Source organism: Ciconia boyciana, chromosome 1, assembly GCF_034638445.1.
Source record: "Ciconia boyciana chromosome 1, ASM3463844v1, whole genome shotgun sequence".
NCBI classification, from domain to species: domain Eukaryota; kingdom Metazoa; phylum Chordata; class Aves; order Ciconiiformes; family Ciconiidae; genus Ciconia; species Ciconia boyciana.
In genome coordinates, this window is record NC_132934.1 from 216192314 (window position 1) to 216216989 (window position 24676).

The following is a 24676-nucleotide window of genomic DNA, read 5'->3' on the forward strand; positions in this document are numbered from 1 at the left end:
TTCTCTGGACTGGTCCGTCTGGAACCTTCAGCCGTGAAATCGGCACGTTCTGAACACACTGTCTTTTCTGCTCCGATTATTAGAATTTGGGTGTCTGTAGTCCCACCCAAGCAGACTCTTCTGCTGTGTCTTCCACCTTCCTGTTTTCGTGGTTTAAAATGAACATGTGGAGCATGGTAATACTAAGTGTCGGTTGCCATCGTAGCTGCTTTGGAAATATTTGAAAGAGATACGTTTCAGCGTTTCTTGTAGGGTGGGAAGGTGATGACCACTCTTTAGCATGCAGAAGACAGCTGCTCCCGCACGCTGCAGGTTTTTGATCGGTGTGAAACGTCCCTCTCTGTGAAGGCAGAGACTAACATTTCAGCGGAGCCTGAATCAATGAGATCTGTAGTTCAGGGTTGTGACAGCTTGTCAGGAGAAAGCACGATCGTCTGGTTTTTAATTGTTGAAATGTAGTCATTTTGGTTTGAACAGATGCTTCATCAGCTCTGATGTCTCTGAGCTTTTGCTTTGACAATCATACACTTCCGCAGCACATGAAACTTCTCATTATTGCTTTCATACTTAATGAGTAAGTAATGAACAGCGACTGGCACATGCCGTTCTCAAGGGTTTTGACATACAGTTTCCCAGCGTTCTTCACGTTACATGGTTGAAAATGAGAGAGTAACCTTGTTTTGTGAGTGAGCAGCGATTGTCTCTCGCTGTGAGCTTTGGCTTTGCATCAGAGAAGTACCCGTGTAACGTTCCTTAACCTCGGAGCAGGACAAACCGCTCTCCAGCAGGATTCATTGTGACCAGAGAGCACTCTCTTCACCATTCTCTGTAGGCTGTAGTTTAAAGTCAGAGTATGTGGTTAGATGGTGTGGCTGAGCCAATCTAATTGCAGGCTTACCCTTGGGTCACTTAAGAACTGGTGTCAGTGCTAGGGATAGCAGAGGGTAGCTGGCATGGCCGTGGGGACAGAGGAGGGGTAGCAGCACCTTTCTTGGTTGTAGCCCCCGTGGAGTTTGACAACGCAAATTAGCTGATCTGTACTTCTGGTGGGTGAAATTTGGGGTTATTTTTGCTGCTGTTTCCAGAGAAAGCTGCTTTCAGATGTGATTTACAAGTTTTTAAGTAGCTTGGTGACTGTATCGCGTGTTTAATACTAATTTGGTGATAGGGAGACTACACTTTTTTGATTGAGTCCATTCAGCAGGGCTTTGCTTCCTTGCAGACTGAAGGGCAGCGGTACCTTGTGTGCTTATTTGGACAGTCATGGTTCAACATTGGCATTTCAGAATGATCTTGACTGGAGATGTAGCTGTGATTAGCTTTCGCCTCCTAATGGGTATTTCCACTGGAATAGCCTCACTGATTGGAGATCCCACTATATGTCCTCAATGGATAAGCAGCTCTTCTCTGTTCATCAGAGTTGTCTTAAGCATGTCCGAGTTGTTTAGGAGGAGAGGGAATTCCTTCTCCACCGTTATTATTGGAGCTCCCGCTGATTCAATCTATTTATCCTCTAATGCCACTTTTCTTTCGTGCTCTGTTTTTTTTTCCCCATATTGGTGTCACTGAATTTATTTGCTTTAAGTAAATTGAAATTGGCTATACTTACAATATTTTAAAATATTTATCAAATGGCTTGAGGCCCAAGATATTTAGCATTTTCTAAAGAATAATAATTCCACAGTGTGGAGTGAATATCAGTTGCGTTTGTTACCTGCCATACAGTTGTAGGACTTGGGGGCCCCAAGAGAGCTTGGCAGCTTGTGTGCTAAGTGCTGTAAAGACACGTAATAAGAAATCACATCAACTTGAGAGAATCTGTATTCTAAATAGACAAGTTAGAAATAGAAAAATGGGAGATTTTGCACAGCAAAGACAGGGATACCATCCCAGTTCAGAGTTGTGCTGCTTAATTTCAGAGGTTTAGAGAAGCTGGTGGCACTCAGGACCTCAATGATATATCCTTCCATGGAGATTTGCCAGTGCTTCCCAACCTACTTCAGTTTTATTTTTTATTTTTGTGTGAGGCTTTCTGACTTGCAGTCCTGAAGAGATCATGTATAATTGTTACTGCAGAAAGGTACTATTAATATAAAAGTTTAAAGTTGCTTTTCTCCACTAACCCTAGCAATCTTTTTCTTTGGTTTGTGACAGATATGCCAAGAATTCAACAGCACTTGGGCTTGGGAGATGGAAAAAAAAGGATACCTAGAAATGAGTATTGAATGCAAACTGGGGATTCTGAAGGTACACATTCATCAACTAGGTTTCTAAAGGACTTTTTACGTATTTGCTTAAATATCTGGGAGATTTTGCTTTCTCACTCCCTTAAACGTCTTTCAAATTTAGATTGACTGAACCGTAAGCAGATGTATTAAATGTGGAGCTGATCTTGTAAGAGGCATGATGCTCATGGTAGTGGGTTGGGCCCAAGGTGAATGCAACACTTTGCATGTTTTTCAGCCTTGGTATGAAACTTTGTATGAAAATTGTTTGGTACTTACTGTTTTGTCAGTAGCTATTTGCCTGTGCAGTACATTTTTTAAAATGTTTATTAGCTTGCAATTATATAAGCTTGTTTGAATTCCAGAGGCAAAGATGGGACTTCATCTTTTCAAGTCTTGAGAAGACTGTCAGGGTTGGTTCCAAGTTACGAATGTGTTTTATTGTAGAATGAGATCATTTGTACTGTGTAAAAAAAAAAAAAACACCAAAAAACAAAAAAACAAAAACAAAAACAAACAAACAAAAAAAAAAAACAAAAAAAACCCACCTTAAAAATAAACTTTCTAAGGTGGCCAGGAAAAAAAAAACAACACCCAAATAAAAATTATCTCCTGTAAAAACAACATGGTCTGGAAAAAAAACAGTAGCTATAGCTAACTGGCAGATCCAATAGAGAGAGAGGCCTAAAAAGAAGTTCCAAATTACACTGAAAGGAAATGAGCTGATTTTCTTGTTTTTGTTTATATTTTGATATTTTAACAGTCTTCCTACTTTCTCACTTTTTCAGTATCTCTGTGAATGTCAGTTTGATGACAATCTGAAGTTTAAGAATATAATTAACGAGGAGGATGCCGATGCCATGCGTCTTCAGCCCATCGGTCGAGACAAGGATGGCCTGATGTATTGGTATCAGCTGGATCAAGAGCATAATGTGAGGATGTACATAGAAGAACAGGATGACCAGGATGGATCCACGTGGAAGTGCATTGTTAGGTATTCCTTTTTTAAATTTCCTTTTTTCTTTTTTTTTTTCTTATTTCATAGGGGTTTTTAGCTCTTTGTGACTGGAGTTCAAAAATTTATTTCAATAAAACTCCGTTTCTCACAGAGTAGGATTCATGACAGTGGGGTTTTCTGCCTTCACATGTGTGTTTTAGTGAAAAACCATGTACAGAAATAACTCACTGATTTGTTGGTAATAGCCAACATGTAATTTGTTTTCTGCTTAATGAAGCTGCAATGGATATAGGGAAAGGGTACTAAGAGAAGACTCTCTTGAGGACGATGGCTCCATATTGCTCACTGGCTAGCTAATGCCTTAGGAAATGGAGGAGGACTCTTGCTTCTTTAACTTCTGCCCTATTAAGACAATTACAAGTGGACAGTTTTGTTCTTGGGGGAATTACATTGCAATTTTAACTTCATGGAACTACAAAACTGTTGACAATACAAATAGGCATGAAAAATCTTCTGGAGTAGTATTCAGCTCTTAGATCACTAAAGATGAGGTGTGTGACGTTGATGCAGACTGACGTGTAGATGACAGTGCCTCTGGGTCTCAGTTGCTGCAGATTGATCTGTTAATATTTTAATGATATTTTAGCTTCAGATTTATGCTTTTTTTGTGATTCCTGTTAACACATTTTGTTTTTCACTTTCTTACTCTATGCAAAGTATATGGGATCTTTCTTATTGGAAAAAGAATTAGTTTGAAATTTGTTTCACATCTACCAGTTATCCATTTTTAGTTTATCTCCCTGTAAACTTTTTTTTAAATTTGATTAGTCCAAGTGGATTTTAAACTGAACTCAGCAGAATCAACTCTTGACTTAAAAAGTACAGAGAGATGTAAAAATAGATCTAAAAAAAGTCAAATGTCTTTTTTTAATTCTGTTTCTAAATTTTAATTTTTATATCTGCAGTTTGTTTACATATCCATAACTTTAGTAACCAAGGGAGTCATACAAAACTGTGTAAACCACTATCAACGGGCCATAAAATGATAAGCGTTACTACCTGTGAAATTTAGACAGCTGTTGTGGGTGAATGAAGTACATGTGTCTAAACAAACCAATCAAGAGCTGAGCGGTATTTACCTCTCTTCTCATATCTTTATCTCTGTGCATTATAGACTCTGGAGATCAATGCCAAAAGCGGAAGAAATCAGGGTTCTGCTGGGAAAGTTGTGACGCTCCACACTCACAGCAGAAAAACACAGTAACACATTGTAAAATCTGAACTGGTTTTAAACCCGTGAGATTCCACATCTCAGGGTTGTGGCACTTCCAGGCTTCTTCCTTTTCTGTAAACCTGGGCAAAACAAATTGCTGAACGTTGACTTTGAAAAAAGAAACGTGGGCGCCTTATTATTCTGGTCTCTTACGGAAACAAAAACTCTGTTTAATCATTGCTCAAATTCATTATACATCAAAGTGTTGTTTTTTATAGTTAGATGTCCAGTTTAAATAAGGAGTTACGGTGCACTGAGATTCGCACGCATAGAGATGCAGGAACATTTTCTCGCTATCAAAACTCAAGTAGCTGGAGTTTTCTAGACAACTTTGTATTGTTTGCTACCTGTGCTTAGGATGGGTACTTGTAAAAAGTATCTAAATTACTTAATTACTTTTGAAAATTGCACTTGAATGATGTGGTTGGTCCTTTGGTGCAGGAGCAGAAACCTACAACTTCCTCTCTGCTGAGAGAAAAAAGAAATTGCAAAGAAAAATCAGTGAGGATTGGTAAGAGGATAATAAATAAAACAATAATAGTAGCAGCTTGGATCCAGATCCAACAGGACTTGAGTTGAGATAGATAAGGTCCTTCCAAAAAAATGATTTTATTTTGGTATGGATAAATTGGAAGGTTTCTGACTGCGAAGTTGCAGCCACTCTGGTGGGACAGGCATTTCACTCTGTTTCTCTGAAGGTTTTCAGGGCAGCATTCATTTAAGCAGATGGTGTTTGTTTATTTTTTATGAATCCCTTTGGGGTGAGTAAGTGGCTTATCAGACACTGTGTTTTTTCTTCTGTCATCTAGAAACCGCAATGAGCTTGCCGAGACCCTTGAGCTCTTGAAAGCACAAATTGATCCTGCCCTGCTGAAAAACAACAATTCTCAGCAGGAGAATTCATCACGTGAAAGCCCAAGCATAGAAGACGAAGACACCAAAAAGGGTGAAGAAGCATCTACACAAGGTTTTCTGCCTTCTTTTCTCAAATTTTAAATGTGCTGTGGCAATATTAGAATTTTCAACTTCCTGAAAAGTTACTGTGTTAGATTAGGACTTTAAAAAAAAAAAACAACCCAGAAAAATGTTTCTGTTCAAAGTAAATCAGGTAAATATCGAATACTTTGAAATGATAAATATTATTGGAGGTTTTTTAGTACACATTTAGGCTCAAGAGTTTATTTATAAGAAGAGAGCTGTGTATAAATTGTTTTCTAAGTAATTTTATTTTTGCTGTACTTTTTGTATAATACTGTAAATACTCATCATTGTATGTTTTTTGTGGAGCATTGAACTGTTGCCAAAGTTTTCCTGTTCCAGCAACATTAAAATTTTAAAAAGAAAAAAAAATCTGTTTGTGCAATGCCATGATTGAAATCAATACAGTATTGGGTGTGTTTGTTTATTTTTGCTTTTGAGTTTGAATCAAAAACTATAGGTTGCTTCCTCAAATGTGTCGTAATCTACATGATTTTTCAAGAAGACATCAGCTTAAGTTAAAATAATTTAAAATACTAAAATATTTCAGAAGTGAAGCGGTCCTTGGCTGCCTCCACTATTCTTATTAACAAAGAACCTTTTTTCCTTCCTTATTATCATGTCATTGCACATATTTAACAACTTACCTGCCTTGTTGGTTTGTGCATTGGTTTTACTATGTATCAGTATCGGTTAGCCTGAAGTACTTTGTGTTACAAGAATCTGACCTTTTTAGGTTATGAAAAGCTAAAAGCTTGTTATCCCAAGTAATTTTACCCCGGTTACTACCTGGTATTATCATTTTGTTAAAATACAGGAAAAGATTTTCACAATCAGAAACAAGATGTAAGGATTCCACTGTGTTAGTATGGGTTTCTCCAAATCTCTTTAAGTTAATGTGATATATGGAATTAGCCAAGGCCTTCTGGGTATCAAAGAGAAAGACTTGCTATTTTATTCTCATTCTTTGCAACAAACAGTGTAGAACAGAAGAAATAAAGGAAACATTTAGATAAAATTTGAGTTGTTGTGGAAGCATTAAAAGGCTACTGTAGAAATTGCAGTGAATTGTGATGAACACCAGCAGAATTGTCTTTCAGTCTGAGGCATTTCCAATATCTAACTGTGCATAGAAGCGACACCATAACCTGCCTAGTTACTGACGCTGCAGAGTTAACTCCAAGTACTGATCTTGCCTTTGTCTCACTAAAAATTGGTCAAGCCAGCTTAAATCATCTAATCGAGATCTCTACTTCAGATACGATTTTGCTTTACATTGAATTCAGGAGGAGCCATTTGAAAACATTTTAATAAATGTCCCCACTGGAGATAAGTCCCCAGATTCTACGGCACGCTCACCTGGGTCAGTATTTGCATTAGGCTGTGTATCGATGCGAAATCTCTCCTAGGCACTAGTTCCATGTATGTAGTGAATAGTGAAATTATTTACATGTGCAGTGATTTAAGCGCAGTCATTCACAGGCCACTACTTAGAGCCTTTCAGCTGAGAAGCTTTAGTAATTCTTCCTATGAATCCAAGGACTTCACTCAAAGCCCTTCTAAGGTACAGCGAAAACAGATGGGAAGAACTGATACCTGTTTGCTTTGGCTGCTTCCCAAATAGCATTAAATTAGTTCATACAAAATTAAGGTAAACTGAACCAATGCTTACGTGTTTTTTACTAGCCTGATTGATTGACTCAACTAGTGTTAAGACAACTTGTGCATCAGCTGAGTCATTCCGTATACATTAAACGCTTTACGAGCAGTTCAGGGAGTTAAACTAGAACAACTGTTGATTTTCAGTATAGAGAAGTTTTGGGGATTCTGGTGATCCTTGATGTTAGAAGTTTGGCAGAAAGGAGTAGGTGATGGGAAGAAATGGTTGGATAGAGTTTAGACAGAAAGAAGTGAAGGGAGGATGGAAGAATTCGGGCACAGGAAAAATATCTCATTCTCACTGTTACAGACAAATGTCTTTAAAGAGGTGGCTTTTATGTTACAAGGGCTCAGAGTGGGGACCACTTCTGTGAAGGGGAAAAAAACCAGCCTTGAGCCTTCAAAATGTTATCGCTTCCAGTGCCTTAGAGATGCATCTCTCACTGCTGTACTAATTGCTGAGACTAATTTGTATACATGCTTTGCATTTGAAAATATTATAAAATCTATGAATTCTTCCTCACTGCTCTTTTCTAAAATGCTTATTTTCTTTAATGTAAGTAAGTTAGCTGTCATGCACTTTCTCCTGTGTATTTCTAACCTCTTTGGGAAGCTCTCATCTTGGAAAAGAATTAGCGTGGAGGGAGAGGGGTGAGGCAGAAGAAAAAAATCATCCTTTTGTTTGGAGTTAGGGCACACTTGCAATAACATCTTCCAGATGGTAGAAGATGCTGTTATGGTATACATAGTGCTATTTTTGCTTTTTTCTAATTAGTTCTATCCCTGGCTGACTCAGAAAGTATGGTAAAATAAAAAACCCCTAAGGTATTAAGAGGCTGCAGTAATGATAAATACTAGGCTTAAGTACATAGTAACAAAATAGATGTATGGTTTCTTCTGAATGCTGGATCTGTACCTTAAGCCCTGACGATCTAGAAATGACGTAGCAAAGTAGGCATAACCTAATTCTTTAAGCTCTGCAGGTTTTTCTGGCATATGCTACTACTCAGTGTGCTTGTTTTGGAAATAGCAGATGAAGTGAATGTAGAATATTGTCTGTTACTTGTGTTTTGATAGTATATAGGAGACGTAGTCATTGTCCAGAGAATCTAGGTGAATGTAGCCATAAGCTGTAATGTTGAATGCCTTCTCTTTTCTCTGAACTGTTGAAATACAACAGTTAAGTATTTCTTGAAATAAAAATGTGTACAAACGGGGGACTGATTTATCTGTGGAATTTCACTTGAAGACCATGGAATCTTACACCATGTTCTGGTTTGTGAAATAATTCAGAAACTCAAGTGAGACTTCAAGTTGATGCTTTGTGTGCTTACTATGTAGGTTTTATGTATTCTCTGAAAGTACTGTGGTACTATTGAAGAGGGGGCTGAGATGTCTGTATAAAGAAGGATAAGTCTAGAATTCTGCTAGTAGCTTCTGAAATTTAGCCTTATCATGGTATATAATTAAACTGAACTGTGATTCTGTAGCTAAAAATGGGCAACCCACTCGTTTAATGACAGTGTTAGACAAGCCAGATTCCTAATAGTTCCATGAGGGAAGATTCATTGGCAGGGGACTTTGGGTTGTTGGGTTTTTCAGATATGCCTTTGTTTTGATGGATGCTATTTGTAATCCTGTACGTCCCCTGGTTGTTTCATGGTTGTTTTTCTCTGTCAACAGAAAATCAATTAAAAATCAAAGAAGAAAAAGAGGAGGTGGAGGAACAGTCAATGGAATTGGAAAGCCTTCCTCTTCCAGTGGTCAAAGAAGATGAAAATATGCTGAAAATGGAGAAAGTGGAAGAAAAAGAAATTGTAAAATTGCCAGTAATAGTAAAATTAGAGAAACCTTCAGAATATAATGACGAAAAGCAAACTGTCAAAGAAGAAAGTGACTCCTTTAAAGAAAATGTTAAGCCTGTTAAAGTAGAGGTGAAGGAAAACAAAATAGAACCAAAAGAGTTAAAAGAAGTAAAAAGTTGTACGGACAAAATGGCAGTTCATGAGCCGGAGAGGTTAGAATTTTGTGTTAATGTCAAAACTCCCCAAGAAATTGTGGAGAAATCTGTGGAAGAAAGTGAGAAACTTAAAAATGACCAGCAGGCAAAAATACCGCTTAAAAAGCGAGAGATCAAGCTGACGGATGACTATGACAGTCCGATAAAGGGGCCCCTATGTAAATGTGTTACTCCAACAAAGGATGTCTTGAAGGAAGAAGGGAAACCAGAAGAAGAAGCTTTTAAGAGAGTCCCTACAATTACTGCTTTATGTCCTGATGGGAAAGTGCTAGTAAATGGAGAGGTTAGCTGTGAAAAAATAACCCCAAGCGTCATACAAAATAATAAGTCAGAACACTCTGCTAGCGCAAAGGAAGACAGCAGCTCCTTAAAAGAGAGACACGGAAAAAGTGGGGAAAAGGTATCAGACTCTGTTAGTAAAATTATAAAAGCGTGTGAGGTTGAGAAAAATGCAGTAACTGTGGTGAAAGAGATAGGGGCTGTGGTCTCTGAGGTTTCTAATCAGAAAGTGCCTTTAAAGGAGGAATCTAGTCCTGTGGAAAAAGAGTCCCTCGACAGCACAACTACTGAAATGGTAGTGGAAGAGTCTTCAAACTCTGAAGACTGTGCCAAAACAACTGAAGAGAAACTAGCCATGAAAATCAAAAAGGACAGGCTGCCGCCGCCCAAAGAATGTTTAGAGAAGCTGGAGAAGTCCACAAATGCGTCTGCTCCTACAGAACTGCCCAAGCTTGCACTGTCCGATGAAGAGACTTTGAAAAGTAAAGGCGAGTCTGAGGAGAAACCTGACTCTCCAAAAGCTGCTGAGATACCCCCTGCATCTACTTCTCCCGTGACTTTAGAGAAGCCTGTTTTGGAAAAGGAGGGCTCTGATAGTAAAATGGTTCTACCTGAGGAGAGCAAAGGAGAAGAAAAATCCAGTCCTGAAAAACAAGAGGAAGAGGTGGAAGCTGCCAAGACAGAGCCAGATAGGTTAGATGATGCCCAAGCTTCTAATCTAGAGGACTCCCCAGAAAGTAAAAAGGAATCTCCACTACCTAAAAGCAAATTCAAATATAAGCTGGTTTCTGAAGAAGAAAGCTGTGCAACAGATAATAAAGAAATAACTTCTGAAAGACAGAAAGAAGGAATTAAATTAACAATCAGGATCTCCAGTCGGAAGAGAAAGACAGAAACACCGCCAGAAGAGGTCAGCATTGGCCGCACATTAAGACGATCTCCAAGAATATCCAAGCCTACTCCAAAAGTTGTGGAGACTCGGGATCAGAAACCTGACAAAAAACGACCTGAAGAGGAAGAGGAGAAACCTGCAGCAGCACAAAAACCGGAACGAAAAGAAGATGCAAAAAAACAAGAGAAGGAGTCAAATTCTAAGGTTAACAAGGTAATACAGTTTTATTACCCGGGAATAAAGAATACCCACAGTCTTATCTATAAGGAGAATATACGCTTGCATAGGAATATTGAGGATTTTGTTCCTTTGGTCAGCTTTTGCAAGGAACTGGCTTTGCAACCCAGTTAGTGGACTCGACAAATCTAAAAACACCCCCTAAGAGAGTGTTGACTTACCAGTTTATAAAATCTGTCATTTAACCTAAACTAAGTAGACCAAGTCAACCAGAGTGAATTCTTCTAAGAAATGAAATGATCAGACCTGAGTCAGTCTGGCTGAGTGGCTGAATGGAGACTTCTAGCTCCTGTGGATTTACTAGATGGATACTTGGTGTCTGGTTGGTCAGGATGATCGTAAGCCAAAAAGGAACCAACAAATGGTGAAGAATAACAATATTATGACTTCTGTTTCTAGGTGAAGCTAAAGTTATTGTTGTGGTGAGTTCATGATATAATTTAGCTTTTCTCATACATGGGATATACATTTTACTTTGGGTGGAGATATCTTTTTTTCATGATAAACTTTTGCATATGCAGCACAGATCTTAAAAGTATCTCAGGTAAATATAACACAAAAAGTTAAACATACCTATGTATAGTGTGCTTCTAAGTCGATGTACCTTTTTATTAAACACCTTTTATTAATTTATCTTCCCTTTTTTTTTCTGGACATGGAGTAGAAAAGAGAAACAAGGAACAAAGAGTTTGTATTTTTAAGTGTACTCTTTTTATATCAACTTGAAATCCCATTAATTTTTCCACTGCTACACATTTCCATACTGATTTTTGTAGTTCTACCAAGACATTCACTTATTTAAGAATTTTTCTTTCACATACTGCTATATTGAATAACCTTCATAAAATGAAGAATTGATTTTACAATGAATGATAATATTTATACTGAAAAATCCTGTCATATACATAAAGAAACAAAACCAATTTTCACTTTGAAAATGAATTTTAAAGTTTTCATTTTAAAAAAATTAAAATCATAGTGATTGTCAGTCCTACAAGTAGATTTAATTTTGAGGTGCTGCTGCTATAGGAGTTTTAATTTGATCTCTTTTTTTGAAAGATACAGATATCTAAAAGTATTTACTTTTCTAGAGAGATTTTAAAATAAATATGGTAGAGGAAGAAGTTTGAAACTAGTAAGCTTCTGTCACTTTATCAAGATGAAAAATACCCAAATCTTTAATAGGATATTTTATATTTGTTTTAAAGAAGGGCCTTTTTAAAATAGGATTGAAATGATGATGACATATGATGAAGCCTAAGCTTAAACTAACACTGTCATGGATTTAAAGTACACTTGCTACTAAAGTTTAGTGACCAGTAAAATCAGTAAAGAGCTGAAAAGTAATGTTAAGAACCTGAAACAAAATTTTACCAATATGACAAATACTGCTTTGGGACAAGTCCGTCCTGCAGGATAAATAGAATATTTTGTATATTTTAGTTTATTCAGCTTGTTCAGGTCAATGAGTAGTTCAGTCAAAATTGAAAAATGTTTTGAGTTGGAAAAGCTAGAAAAGTTATTTTCCTTTTTCAATATCTGGTGGGGGAAAACAGTTGTGAGAGAATGACGTCTATGAGAAACAAATCAGATAATGGGAAGAAAAGGGTTTTCTGTTTGGTGTGTTGCTTTCAATATAAAATATCCCAGTTGCAGAAAGTAGTCTTAACTAATACAAAATGATACTCTGAATTTTAATTGAATTCTGTTTTTCATCCAAAATATATTTTAAACAAATAACTACTAAAGCTTAACACATCTAGAGAATAAGAGAGGTCATTTTCCACTGTTTAACATAAAAAGGTGGGAAGTCCAAGTAAATGCATGGTAAAACATGTGGTTTCTTTACAAAGGTAGATATTGTACAAAGGGGTAGATGCCCCTTTGGTTAGCAAAAAAGAAGCATCAACTGAATCAGTTTTCACTTAAGAAAAATAATGGAAAAATATAAATGTGAAAGAAGACTTTGGTATGAGTTATGCCGTAAAAGGTGCAGTGATTTTGTTTCAGAAAAGTATGCCCATCCTGGAGGAAAGCACCAGAAACACTTAAGTTAATATACTTGTTAGAGTGCAAACATTTTTCCTAAAGTGAAATAAAAGACATAAACTGGGGGGGGGGGGGAGAAAAGATTCTCTTTAGATTGAGAAAAGCTATCATCAGAAAGTCAGAAATTTTAAAAGTAGAATTTACTGTGTTCACAAGCAAGTTTACCTTGTCCAAATAGAAAAAAAGGGGCTGAGTGACAAATTTGTCTTCCTACTATTAAATCTTATTTGAAAATTTCTTTCTGCAGGTAGATAGGAATTTTTCTCCCTTTATTATCCTGTTGCATTTTAAGGCTCTTTGAAAGACAATCTATTCACTGAAATGCTCTGTTGTAAATTTACTGCAACTGTTCTGATTGAAATCAATCACTTCACTGTAGAGACAAATATTTTTTTAAGATCTAGGAAGAAACTCTGTAAGCTTCCTTTGTGTTTTCTCTTTGAAATGGTGTGTCTCATAGAGAAGCAAAGTTCGGTGGACGGGTACGCGAACACGTGGCAGGTGGAAATACTCAAGTAATGAAGAAAGTGAGGACTCGGAGAGTGAAAAAAACTCTGAGGAGGAGGAGGAAGAGGAAGAAGAGGAGGAAGAAGAAGCTGCACCTGCTGATGACGATGAGCCATGCAAGAAGTGTGGCCTTCCCAATCACCCTGAGCTGGTAGGCTTTTGGGGAAAGCTTCTGTTGGCTGTTGTCAGATTTGGTGGATTGGCTTCGGTGGTATCCGAAGGCACATCATCCTTTGAGTTGGCTGTATGTAGCAGTAGATGAGTTTACCTTTAATAAGGAGGGAAGGAAGTTATTGCTTCTGTTTACCACCTCTGAAATGTCTTTTATGAGGTATAACACAATTCAGCCCATTGAGAATTAATCTGGGTGAGGCTTTGAGGTTGTGCCTGCAATCTCAATGAATACAGAAGAGACAACGTTAAAAAAACCCAAACAAACAGCAGTGCAATGTATGCACTCCAGTGTCTTGTGACATGGTCACAGTTCCACAGTCTTCCCTGTTGGATACAGCTGCACGTCACCCTGAGGACTGGGTACAGCAAGATCCTGTACAGAAAGAGCACAGCGAGCTTTCACTGTTTCTAATGTTTATGGTTCTGGTTCATCAGCAGTAGATATCATCATGACTTCTTCTGTTGAGCCGGGAAATCATAACGTGCAGTCCTGCTATGAATCCACAAAATAAGCATACTCTCAGCCGTGTGACAGATATCCTAGCATAGTTGAGACATTTGAAATTTAGTATTAATGGAAAGGGATATCTCAAGCTTTACCCAGCTAAGTATGAACTCTAATTTAAGTTGCCTTGTTCTGTGTACCTCTCAGAGTCTGCAAGGCTTTGTCTTTACTGTCCTGGACATAAAATCATCCTGATTGAGGAAATGGCCACTTCACGTGGACATGAGTGTACAGGGAAAACAGCTCACACCACATCTTGTCCAGATGCAGTTTTCCACTTAGTCCGGGATCTGGAAAGCATTACCAGATTCCACGATATGGGCACACAGTCTATGCAGTACTAAGTGCCTGAGAACACATAGGAAATCTGGTGTGAAAATAGAAGACTCTGATACATAAAATTCCCCATAGAAACCACCCCTGGCCCCGGAAACATCTAGTGATACAGGATTTTTTTTGGTTTTGGCACAGTCCAAAGTATTTATAGAGCGCTTCTGTGTTGGCTGGTGAAATAGTTCTGGAGCTCGTTACACATTGCAAATGCCAAAAGATACTCATGATTTGTTTTGTTTCTACAGATTTTGTTGTGTGACTCGTGTGACAGTGGATACCACACAGCCTGCCTTCGCCCTCCTTTGATGATAATCCCTGACGGAGAGTGGTTCTGCCCACCTTGCCAGCATGTATGGTTCCTATTTGACGTCACTGTTCTCCTTTTCAGCTTTGCTTGCAGTTGCGGAGATTTGTTGAGGGTTTAACAAGTTCTTTTATCGTTTTTCTGTTAAAAAATAAACTGTGATGGATTGTAGGGATGCTGATCTTCCCTCTCGCCCATTAGTAAAACTGAGTTTTGTGAGGTGCTTTTCCTTTCCTTTTCTTTTTTCTGCTAGTGATGAATGACTGACATGTACATGGGAATCTCCAACCACACTGGTCTTCTCCCATCTTTGGTTAAATTACCTCAAGACTAACGTAGTGTTGAAAATATAATGTTTTCATTTTTCCCCAAAGACACATCATGTTATCATCCTGGAGGGGGAAGCAGTAGGCAGCCAGGGATGGATCAGTGGCCAAAGCAAGCAGCTGTTTCTGAAGTGTTGTTCCTTCTTCAGAGACATTTGCTCAGAAGGTGGTTAGAGAAACCTGCTATTTCGAACGACTCTCATGGTATAGTTTGCCTCTGCTGGGATAGCCAGCGTTGTCCTTGTCAAGTCATAGACAAGTATGAACACTTTTTTGAAGGTTAGAAGCTGCTTCTGCCAGGAAAAAAAAAAAACATAGTGCACATGTCCAGTTTCATTTAATGTACATATAAAATAGCAAGATTTGCAGGGATGGTGCTTGGTAGGATAAACCAGGGAGTGTGTGATGCTGTTCTTGTTAAATTCATGGGGAACCATTTATGCACGTTTTCAGAATAATCTGCCTGATCCCAAACCCCTTCCTTGCTTTTAGAAAAATTCTTTGCCAAAAGGGCTGTTGCCCTGCAAAAAGCTAGCCACACCGGACATGACGTGGTACGGCTGTACTGAGCATTGATTTTTACTTGTCTTCTGAGGAATAGTTTTAAGTAGTGATGATCTTCAATATGTTTTCTTTACACAATTTGGGATTGCAGCTTGTAGTTAGAACATCTCGTTGCTCTGCTGCTGTTTAGTAATTTTTAATATGAAAAATGACAGATATGTAAATGCCTGAAGATCATCCTTGGAAACAGTACGATGCAGGCATTAACATGGAATAAGGCACAATTTGTCCATAAAAGGTCATTTTTACGTCCTTGAGTATTAAGTGGTGCTCTAATTTATGGAACATTTGGTAAGAAAACGATCCTAAAGTGTACCTCTATTTTTTTACTGCGGTGTCCACAGACTCATGTGTTCTCCAATGATTAAGATAAGGCACAAAGAGGTATCACTGTGTGTGTACACACTCAGCTTTCTGTATGTATATTACGTACGTCTATGAAATCCTCAGGTTTCTCTGAGGCAAAGCTGTAAATACCAACAAAAATGTGGTACTAATTTAGAAGTACATTTATTCTAAACATCTTTAATACTTGCTTTAGACACATAGCTTCCTACAGTAAAGCCAGTTACTGGGAGGATGCATCTCTATAGCAGTTCATGGTGAAGCACGCGTGTTTTAGGAAGACAGTCTTTGTTGTAAAGCCTTGTTCATCGAAGAGGAGCCTCCAGCGTAGCAAGGCACTTGCCCTTCTTCCAGACAAATACAGAAATAGCGAATGAAGTGTCTGAACATGAGTTCAACATGAAAATAGTTGGTTATGAAATAAACTAATACTGTGTTTCATTCCTTCAGAAATTACTCTGTGAGAAACTGGAAGAACAATTACAAGATCTGGATGTCGTCTTAAAAAAGAAGGAGCGTGCAGAACGCAGGTACTACTGTTTGGTTGCGTTCACAGCAAGCTGCTGTGCAGAGGGGTAGTAATAACTGAACAAGCACTAACATAACGGGGCTGGGGAGGAAAGTAGCGATGAGACTGGGAATTGGTAAGACCAGTTTTGACTTCCCACTGATTATTGGTGGCGCAGTGCTGGCAGAGCTTGCAAGAAGGGAGAAAAAGTCCAGTAATTGGAAAAGATAAGCAAATGCATTTGTATTAAACTTTGGTTAAGGTGTCTGAACACAAATTTGGCTTTCCTATACCAGTAGATAAATGGTTTTCGGCGCTGGTTCAGCTGTATGCGTTAGTAATACTGTCAGCCGTGTGTAGAGTTCCTGCTGCAAGCAAGGTTAAGTCCTGACTTTGTTGCAAAGGTCGTCCAGATTAGCGTGGTATTTGAGTCTTCTTGCCTTGGATGCTGTTAAACTTTGCCAAATTTACAAGACTATACAATTGCTGTAGTGCAGTGCGTCAGCTGAATTACAACTTTGAATGAAATTTTGTATCCACCCCTGCCATTACTGAAGGCTAATTTATGAACAACATCCTTAATATTTGGAACATCCTGTCTGCAGTTTTCAGACCTGAAAATGAGGGACACGAAACACAGTCTGCATAATTTATACCTTTTAGGACATATATTGAGTACTTTGCAAAATTTAACAGCATCTGTATGCGTTATTAAACAAAACTTTTCATCAATTGTATCTTAAAGGGCAAATTTCACCAGAAGGTGATGCCCTTTTAAATAAAATAATTGAGCAGGCTTATATTTGTAGCAGGTACTGTAATATCACATGGGATGTAGTGATTTGGTGCTGGGAAGAGCGGAGCACAATCCGTATCCGTTTTCAGCTTCCTTTAAATCTCCTGTTTGTTATTGCTGTTGCAGGAGCAACAGTGATAGTGACAGATCAGGTACCAACTGTTCCTAACATCCCTACTTCTGCTCAGGGTGGATCTAGATCACACTGTGGTAAAATTATCCTTGGCTTGCCAATTCTAGTGAATCTGTAGCTTTGGGAACGAAACTATTAGCTATTTTTATGAGTGAGCTCAGCTTACATACAGCCTCCATCTGTGCAGGAGTATGAGACACAAAGGAACTGTGTCTGCTGCTCTGCTTTATGGTGGGAAGACTCATTACTAGTGAACAGTATTTTTGGACCTACTTTGGTAAATATTCTGCTGGCAAACATTACATGGAATGGAAGCTTTTTCCAGTCTGTCTTGCTTTCTTGAAATCACTAGTGTTGCATAAAAGTACAATCTTTTAACAGTTACAGGAGAACATACAATTAATATTCTAGCACGTTTTCAGTGTCTGAAACAGACGTTTAACAACCGTTCTGCAATCTGATCCTCGTACCAAATGAACCTAATGTTTTCTATTGTGTATCATAAGACTGATTTTTTTTAATTATTATTTTTAAATTTTTTTTACAGTCTCTTAAAGAGAGGAATGAGCTTGGGTTATAAAAGATTTCATGGTACGATAGTTGAATATTGAAGTCTTTCAACTTAATGGTGGTATATTTTAGCAAATTGTAAGGTAAAAAGGCTGAAGAATTACAGTGCTAGAAGAAATTATAATCCTTATTACAGCTCGGTGTAAAAGTTAAAGCATGTCGGTTGTTTGGGGCACAGAAATATTTTCATGTAATGTTTCTGTAAAATCACAGTACATGTTGTCTGTCTTTCTGGCCAAGAGAAGAAAACCAACTGTCTCATCGTGGGCACACACACTTAATAGATTCTTTGAACCAGTGTTATTATTGTGCTTTTTGAAGTAGTGATACTGTCGTGCTCTTTCAATTATTCTCTAGCTTTCAGGAATCTGACTGAAATTGATTCCGCTGCTCAGCTATATTCTCACGCATCCCCAAAGCATTATGTCACAGATCTTTTTTAATGAGAACTTTAGGTTTCACATTGACTTACAAATACATAGATCAAAGTCATACCTTTATTATTTTTTTTTTCCTGTTCATGAATTGAAGATGCTGCTGCAACAACCTGGCTGAATTTCAGGTTTCTCACGTATGTGCTAACCTCTGTAATCATGTCCTACCACCAGCTAGAGGGAGCAGACATTAAAGCTTTTATGGATGCCCCTTTTAGTTCATGTTAGAGACTCTCAGACATTCGTGATAGAAAATCCCTCTGGGGACAACTTCTCTACTTCTCCCAGGACAAATCAGGTGGAGTACTTCCTTTCATGCACACTTTCATGACTTCCCTTTAGCAACTTCTGCAGCTGCTCACGTGAGAGAAAATGTTTTCTGGATTCGTCTAGGAAGAGTTTATAACTAGTCAGTGCTTATCTGCACCTACCATTGGAGACCTGTTGGTTCAAATGTTTAAACCATTGGTTAAAGTGTTGAGCTTCTGCGTACTACATACTAATAAGGAATGTGTTAGATAATTAATTTCACATTTCTTTTTAAGACCTTTACCTCAGCAAGATTGGCTTGTTTCATTTGTTAATTTCTTAAGCCACGTGTACTCAAGCCAGGGAGAAGAAAAGCAGATCTCGAAAGCTTCACCGATCATGTTTAAAAACAGCTGAATTTTTCTCATCTCTCCTGTCTCTTGATGTTTTGCATCACAAGAAATGAGAAGTGGAGGAAACTATTGAAGACACTTGCTGAATACTAAAATGTTTACATTCCTAGTTCCTTTCTCATTTTGGGAGTTGTATTCCTTGCCTTAAATGCTATTTTAATTCATTTTCAAGAGCATAGTGATTTTACACAGTGTATGACAAAATTCTTCCTCATCCAACCAATCTCATGGTGCTCAGATGGTTGAAGATTTCTTTTGATCTATTGGTTTGGAGAACTGAAATTAGGAGACAAAACCAATTACTTTTATACGCAGCCAGAAATTTCTATTTAGATATAATGATACAGAGTTGTCAAAGTTCATGGTCTTTTAGGCTGTAAAACAACCTAAAATAAATGTTTACTCTTTCAGGAACCGTGCTTGTTCATGTTATTTAAGAAAAAATACTATGCTAGATTCTTTCATTAAAGAGTTCTCCAGGAGGTTATTTGGATAAAAATGTATAGTGCAGAAGGCTAGTCAGAAGACTTTTGAAATTTACTTAGATTCTGTATAAATTAATGAAAGTATTGGAAATTAAATTTTTAGATGTAGGTGCCTCTGCAAAAAATAATGCACATATGAAGTAAACATATTTAATATGCATCTCAGGTGTTTGTGTACAGGTGACTTTGCTCGTGTACATAACTTGTGTACATGATGCATCCTGTTGCAACTCAAGTGTAATGTGATACATGTTCATACAGCTGCTCACTGTAACTTCAGAAGTCTGATTCTGGTTGATTGAGACTCTTTAGCTGGGAAACCCAGAAGAGGTTAGCATTGGTTCTTGCATGATTTCATTTCAACTGTAGCGATGCTTCACTGGATCATGAAAGTTGGAGGTCTGCTGGCAAATGCCTAGTTCGTACCTTGTCCCCACGCAGGATTGTTCTTTGGCATGTATGGTCTAAAATACGGTTATTCAAAATAATTTTAAAATCTGTAGAGATGTGGCTTGCTTTTAGAGTCCTTGCAGAGCCCAGTAAATGCCACCAACTTTCTCTGATACCTTCATTTGTTTAAATTATCCCTTGTTTTCCTAGAAAAAGGCTAGTAGGGATCCTGTGGTGATGGCAGTTTGGTTACCCACCTCGGTCTGTTGCAGCACCTAGCTATTCTTCCTGACAGACTGCTTTTTTGAAAGCTCATTTCTGTACCCTGAAGATCAGCACCCTGTGCTGTTTGCAAGGTGCCAGGATATCCGAGACATCTCTAGTTGGGACTGACAGATACGACAAGACCTATGGGAGACTTGTGCCCTTCAGGAGCTGCAAGTAGAGGCCAGGAGCCAGAGTTGTGCCCAGGGCAATTCAGATGATACAGGATGCTAGTGTTGAGGCAAGCTAAGTCTAAACTGAATTTTACTTACTTTGATTTAATCCTGTAACGTACTGTGGACAAGGAGGACAGCCTACCTCTCCTTATAAGATTCTTTCCTGTATTTGAGTACTATTCTCTCTCCCATCTTCAGTCTAGTGTTCTCTAGACCAGCCTATCCTATTTCTTTCAGCCTTTCTCAACAGGGCATGTCTGCTGCCTTCCAGTAACTCCTACTGGCTAGCTCTGAACTCCTCAGCTGGATCACATCTTTCTCAAAGTATGGTGCCCAGATGGCACCAAGTACTCCAGCTAGGTGTGAACAGGGCTGACTGCTGTGGCAGGCTTCCTTCAGTTGCCCTGCAGGCTGTTCTCCTGTTCACACGTCTATCTGTCATCATAGTTGTTTCCTCAGCAGCTTGACTCTGTTGATCTTTGTTCAGGCTGTTCTCCTTCGGCAAAGAATTGCTACGTAGGCAGTTATTTGTTCCCTGGTGTTTCTAGACTTGATTATTCCTGCCCAGGTCTAAAATCTGGCACTTGTCCATTTTGGATTGCATCCTGTCTTTACATAATTTTTCCAGTTCAGTGTGATTTTAAATTCCCATTTTATCTTTCAGCGCCTCCAAGGTTGGTGGTAGTTATGGATCTGACTGCATAATCTTGATCACAACATTATTATTTTTCAGTTGTGTTTTAATTGCTTTTTACACCCCAATTCAATCATTTCTGTGGTGCCCACAGTCTTTAAGTACTGTTGTTTGTCAGAGCTCTTTGGAAATCTCTTACGTTGTGCGTGCAGGAAAATGTAATGATATGAGATTTAGCACATAATTCCAACTAAAATAACTGTTTTCAGTTGGAACATCCTCTTGGGATGCTTCTGCCTAGCAATAGTAAGAACTTCAAATGGTGCTAATTACAGCATTATTTTCAATATCTGCAGTCTTTCTGTAAGCTTATTTTCATTTTTTCTCTCCTAAAGAAAAGAGCGATTGGTGTATGTGGGTATCAGTATTGAGAACATCATTCCACCTCAGGTAAGTTACTGTGTCTACGTTGTATGATTGTTTTATTTTCCAAACTTCTCAGGGAAGAAGTTTCTCAGTGGTGTGTTAGAAGTGCTAGTAGCTTCTTGGATAGAAAAATCAATCTATATGCAGGTCAGAAATAATTCTAGACCCTTCATTTTAGACTGAGATTGAATTTAGCAGAGAAACCAAGGGAGCTTTATCGTGTTCGTTAGAGCCAACTGGTGCCACACAGAGTCCTCTGTCAGCGAAGGATCGCAGAATCATCTCCTTACCCATTACAGTTGGGTTTTGAGTAGAGTGCCTTACCATTCTGTAGTTTATAAAGGAGGGATTCAGTTTGTTTAACTCGGGTGTCTGCTGTATAGTTATCTAGGTCTGAGCTAATTGTCATAGCTTTCCTTTGGAACTGATGGAAACAAATGTTTCTGGCTTATGATTCAGAGGGAATATGTAGTATCTATCAGAAGCATAACATTTGCCTCCCACAAATGTATATTGAATTCACACGTGGTTAACAACTATAAACATTTAGTGTTTTATTAACAGATGCTTTTATATGGTTTCCCTTGACAGAAGAGGAAAAATGTTTTTATTCATGTGGAGAACAGCCTCTTCTCACTTCTTAGATACATTTTAAAGGGATTCTCTTGAAGTCTTAGCCAGATGCTTTTGTCCGAAATTATATAATCTGTTCCTTGCATGAGAGTTTAAAATAAAACTGTTGTTTGTTTTAAACACAGACTTCCCACTCTAACTGACTGTAATACAGCCAGCTTTCTCCCCCTGTCTCTGGGTAACAGAAAAATGATAACAGCTTTTACAAACTTGCAAAAGAGTCTATGGCTGGGAGCAAATATTTAAAAAATTCAGCCTGGGGGCAGATTTTTTTTTTTTTAATTAATAACTTGGAAACAATATCATAAAATTAACCTGCGTGGAACTTTATTGAAACTGCACCATGTAAAGGTGTCCCTGTGCTCAGTATGTAGAGATGCTAGCAACGATTTGTTCAGCTGCTGCATTTACTGCTCCTGGGAGCATCACCTGAGGCATGATCTCAGTGTTGTAGTGTAAACATAATGATAGAATAGCCTGAACCCTTAAACTCTGTATTTGTGAAATTATGTAGCCTGTAAGGGCAATATGTGCAAGTGTTCATGTGAACTCTGCTGGAACAAGTCATTATATTAGAAGCCAAAATATGCTGTGTTGGGCATGTGAGCTTTCTAGATCATGTGAGTATCTGTATCATATGAGTTCAGTCATAGTGAGTGTGGAGGGAGGGAGGAGATAAAGCTCTTTGACCCTTCTGTCTTATGTCAACAGGAGCCAGAAATACCTGAAGGTCCGGAAGAAAAGAAGAAAGATTCCAAAAAGCCAAAATCAAAGCTGCTTGAAAGGAGGTCTACCAGAACCCGAAAGTGCATAAGCTACAGGTCAGCAGCTCGTTTAAATAGCTTGTAAAACAAAGAAAAGTCAAGCTGTTGTTTTCTTTCTCAAGCAGCCCGCCACTTCTCATGCACACTGTTACTTTTAAAAGAGAGGCCCAACTAAAGTGTCTTTGTTCTTTCCTCTGAATACTGGTTATGCTTGATGGTTGTAAAAGCATATGAGGTGGTATAGTGAAGGGATGATGCATAAAAAAAAAAATAAAATGTATACGGTACTTTGTTCAGGAATACTGGAGAAGGTTTTGGTGTTACTGCAGTTTCTGGAGTAAGTTAAAGCAGGTGAATCATACCTCCCCTTCCTGTTGAAAGGGAGACTTACGCTTGTGTCTAAAGGCCTTAAATTCCCCCTCTCTTTTTTCCCCCCATACGGCCTCTTTACATGAAAGGGGCATGAAACTGAAAATGCAATTATGAGACAGTACCTCTAAAAATGGTCTGTAACTCTTTAGAGAAATTGTGATAAAAATACTAGTGGTAAATTTAAAATGCCAAGATATTTAGACTCTGTGCATTCTGAAAGTAGAAGAGGTCACAAAAGTTTCCAAAATTCAGCATGGTCTTAATATTATCTTTTGTTCTCAGTGTGTTACCAAGGTGTTTTATAAACTATTTTCTAAATAATACCTTGAGATGCTCCATATCCGCTTCAGTCCACCAGGCAAGTAGGCTGCCTTTTGGGATTAGAGAAGAATGTGGTTGCCTGAGAGCTTGTGGTTTTTTGTCCCAGCTGCATGAGAAATATAAAAAACAAGTATTACCTTTCCTGTACTTGCTCTATGTAGACTTTTATCATCAAAAATTAGAACATTACAACTTTCAAAACCTTCCAACAATAACCATGATGAAACTCACGGTTGGTCTGGTTTTGCTGTTGAGGAGAGGCATGGTGTTTGTATATGCTGAGTTTTCCAGCCTGTTCAGAAAACTCAGTCTGACCTTGCTTAGCTGTTGATTTTTGGTAACTTTTAAAATTAACAGCAGAAGCCACAGTAGCAAAAATGCCATTGCTGCTTTGGGAAATTAAGTATTTCTGTAAGGAACGTTATGCCACAGGCAAGATTATATAGATTTGCTATTATGTTCATGACAGGTCAGGCAGCGTCTGACCAGGAGAAAAAAAATCTTGCCTGTAGGGAATCTGGCATGACTTCAGTAGGACGCATGTTGTGCAAAGACAATAATTTTTATTGGAAATAATGTTTCATATAATGTTGCTCTGGAAAAAATCAATCTTCCAATACAAAATGACACAGTCTTTCTTACAGACTACATCATACACACAACTGTGAGCTGGTGAAAATATTACATATGTCAGTGTGTCACTTCAAATTTATACGTTTGCAGTGAAGTCCTACTAGCGTCAGTGAGAATTGTGTACGCTTTCCTTCAGTGGGGGGAAAATAAATGCTAAACGTCTTATTCCGCTTACAGACAAATCTGTTTTGTGTAGCGTTCTGGCTGTCCAAAGATATGTAATCCCTTTGTATCACCCGAGTCATCTGTTGAGTCCTCTCGTGAGGAGGTTAGCAGAAATCTGCATTATGAATAAAGCAGCAGCAGAAGAAATTATGTCCCATTACACCTAATAAACAGGAGCTGACAGCTCCTTGTCCGAGCTCAGGTTATTTGTTAGCAGTGATTTGAAAGCATTAAGTGATTTCTCACATTGTAAAGAGGGTTGTGGTTTGTTTGGGTTTTTTTTTGTTTAGCAGTGTGGAGGGAAAATAGTGTTTGAGTAATGTGGAACTAATCTTATTGATGGAATAATTTCAGAGTTACTTCCTTGCTGTGTAAAGCTGCCTTGAACGTGACATGTAGTTGTTCTTAGGGAATATAAAGAGACCAGAAATCCATCACCTTATTTTTAAAGAAGAAAGTGGTTTATGCTTATGATTGGAATACAGAGTAATATTAGATCTATTCTTTTTTTGTTCTGCTGGATGTTATTATGGAGGACAAAGATAAATATAACTGTAATCTTTCTTTCGTGACTGAGAAACTGAACCTTTAATGAAAGCATTGCCCAATTGTTAGTATCTAAAAAAATACCCCAAAAAATAATTTTTTAAAAAATGAGGAGAAAAACTTGCATCTAAATAAA

General features: G+C 38.1%; 1 protein-coding gene across 2 annotated transcripts in view; it reads left to right on the forward strand.

The window, feature by feature from the left end:
- Window positions 1-24676, forward strand: part of RSF1 (remodeling and spacing factor 1) — a 65377-nt gene that overhangs the window by 24477 nt on the left and 16224 nt on the right. For both annotated transcript variants that reach the window (XM_072850850.1, XM_072850851.1), the window contains 9 exons: window positions 2155-2247; window positions 3014-3219; window positions 5266-5423; window positions 8777-10497; window positions 13031-13228; window positions 14335-14439; window positions 16079-16158; window positions 21076-21130; window positions 22451-22560. In XM_072850850.1, coding sequence (XP_072706951.1) covers window positions 2155-2247; window positions 3014-3219; window positions 5266-5423; window positions 8777-10497; window positions 13031-13228; window positions 14335-14439; window positions 16079-16158; window positions 21076-21130; window positions 22451-22560 — 2726 coding nt within the window. The remainder of the gene's footprint in view (window positions 1-2154; window positions 2248-3013; window positions 3220-5265; window positions 5424-8776; window positions 10498-13030; window positions 13229-14334; window positions 14440-16078; window positions 16159-21075; window positions 21131-22450; window positions 22561-24676) is intronic.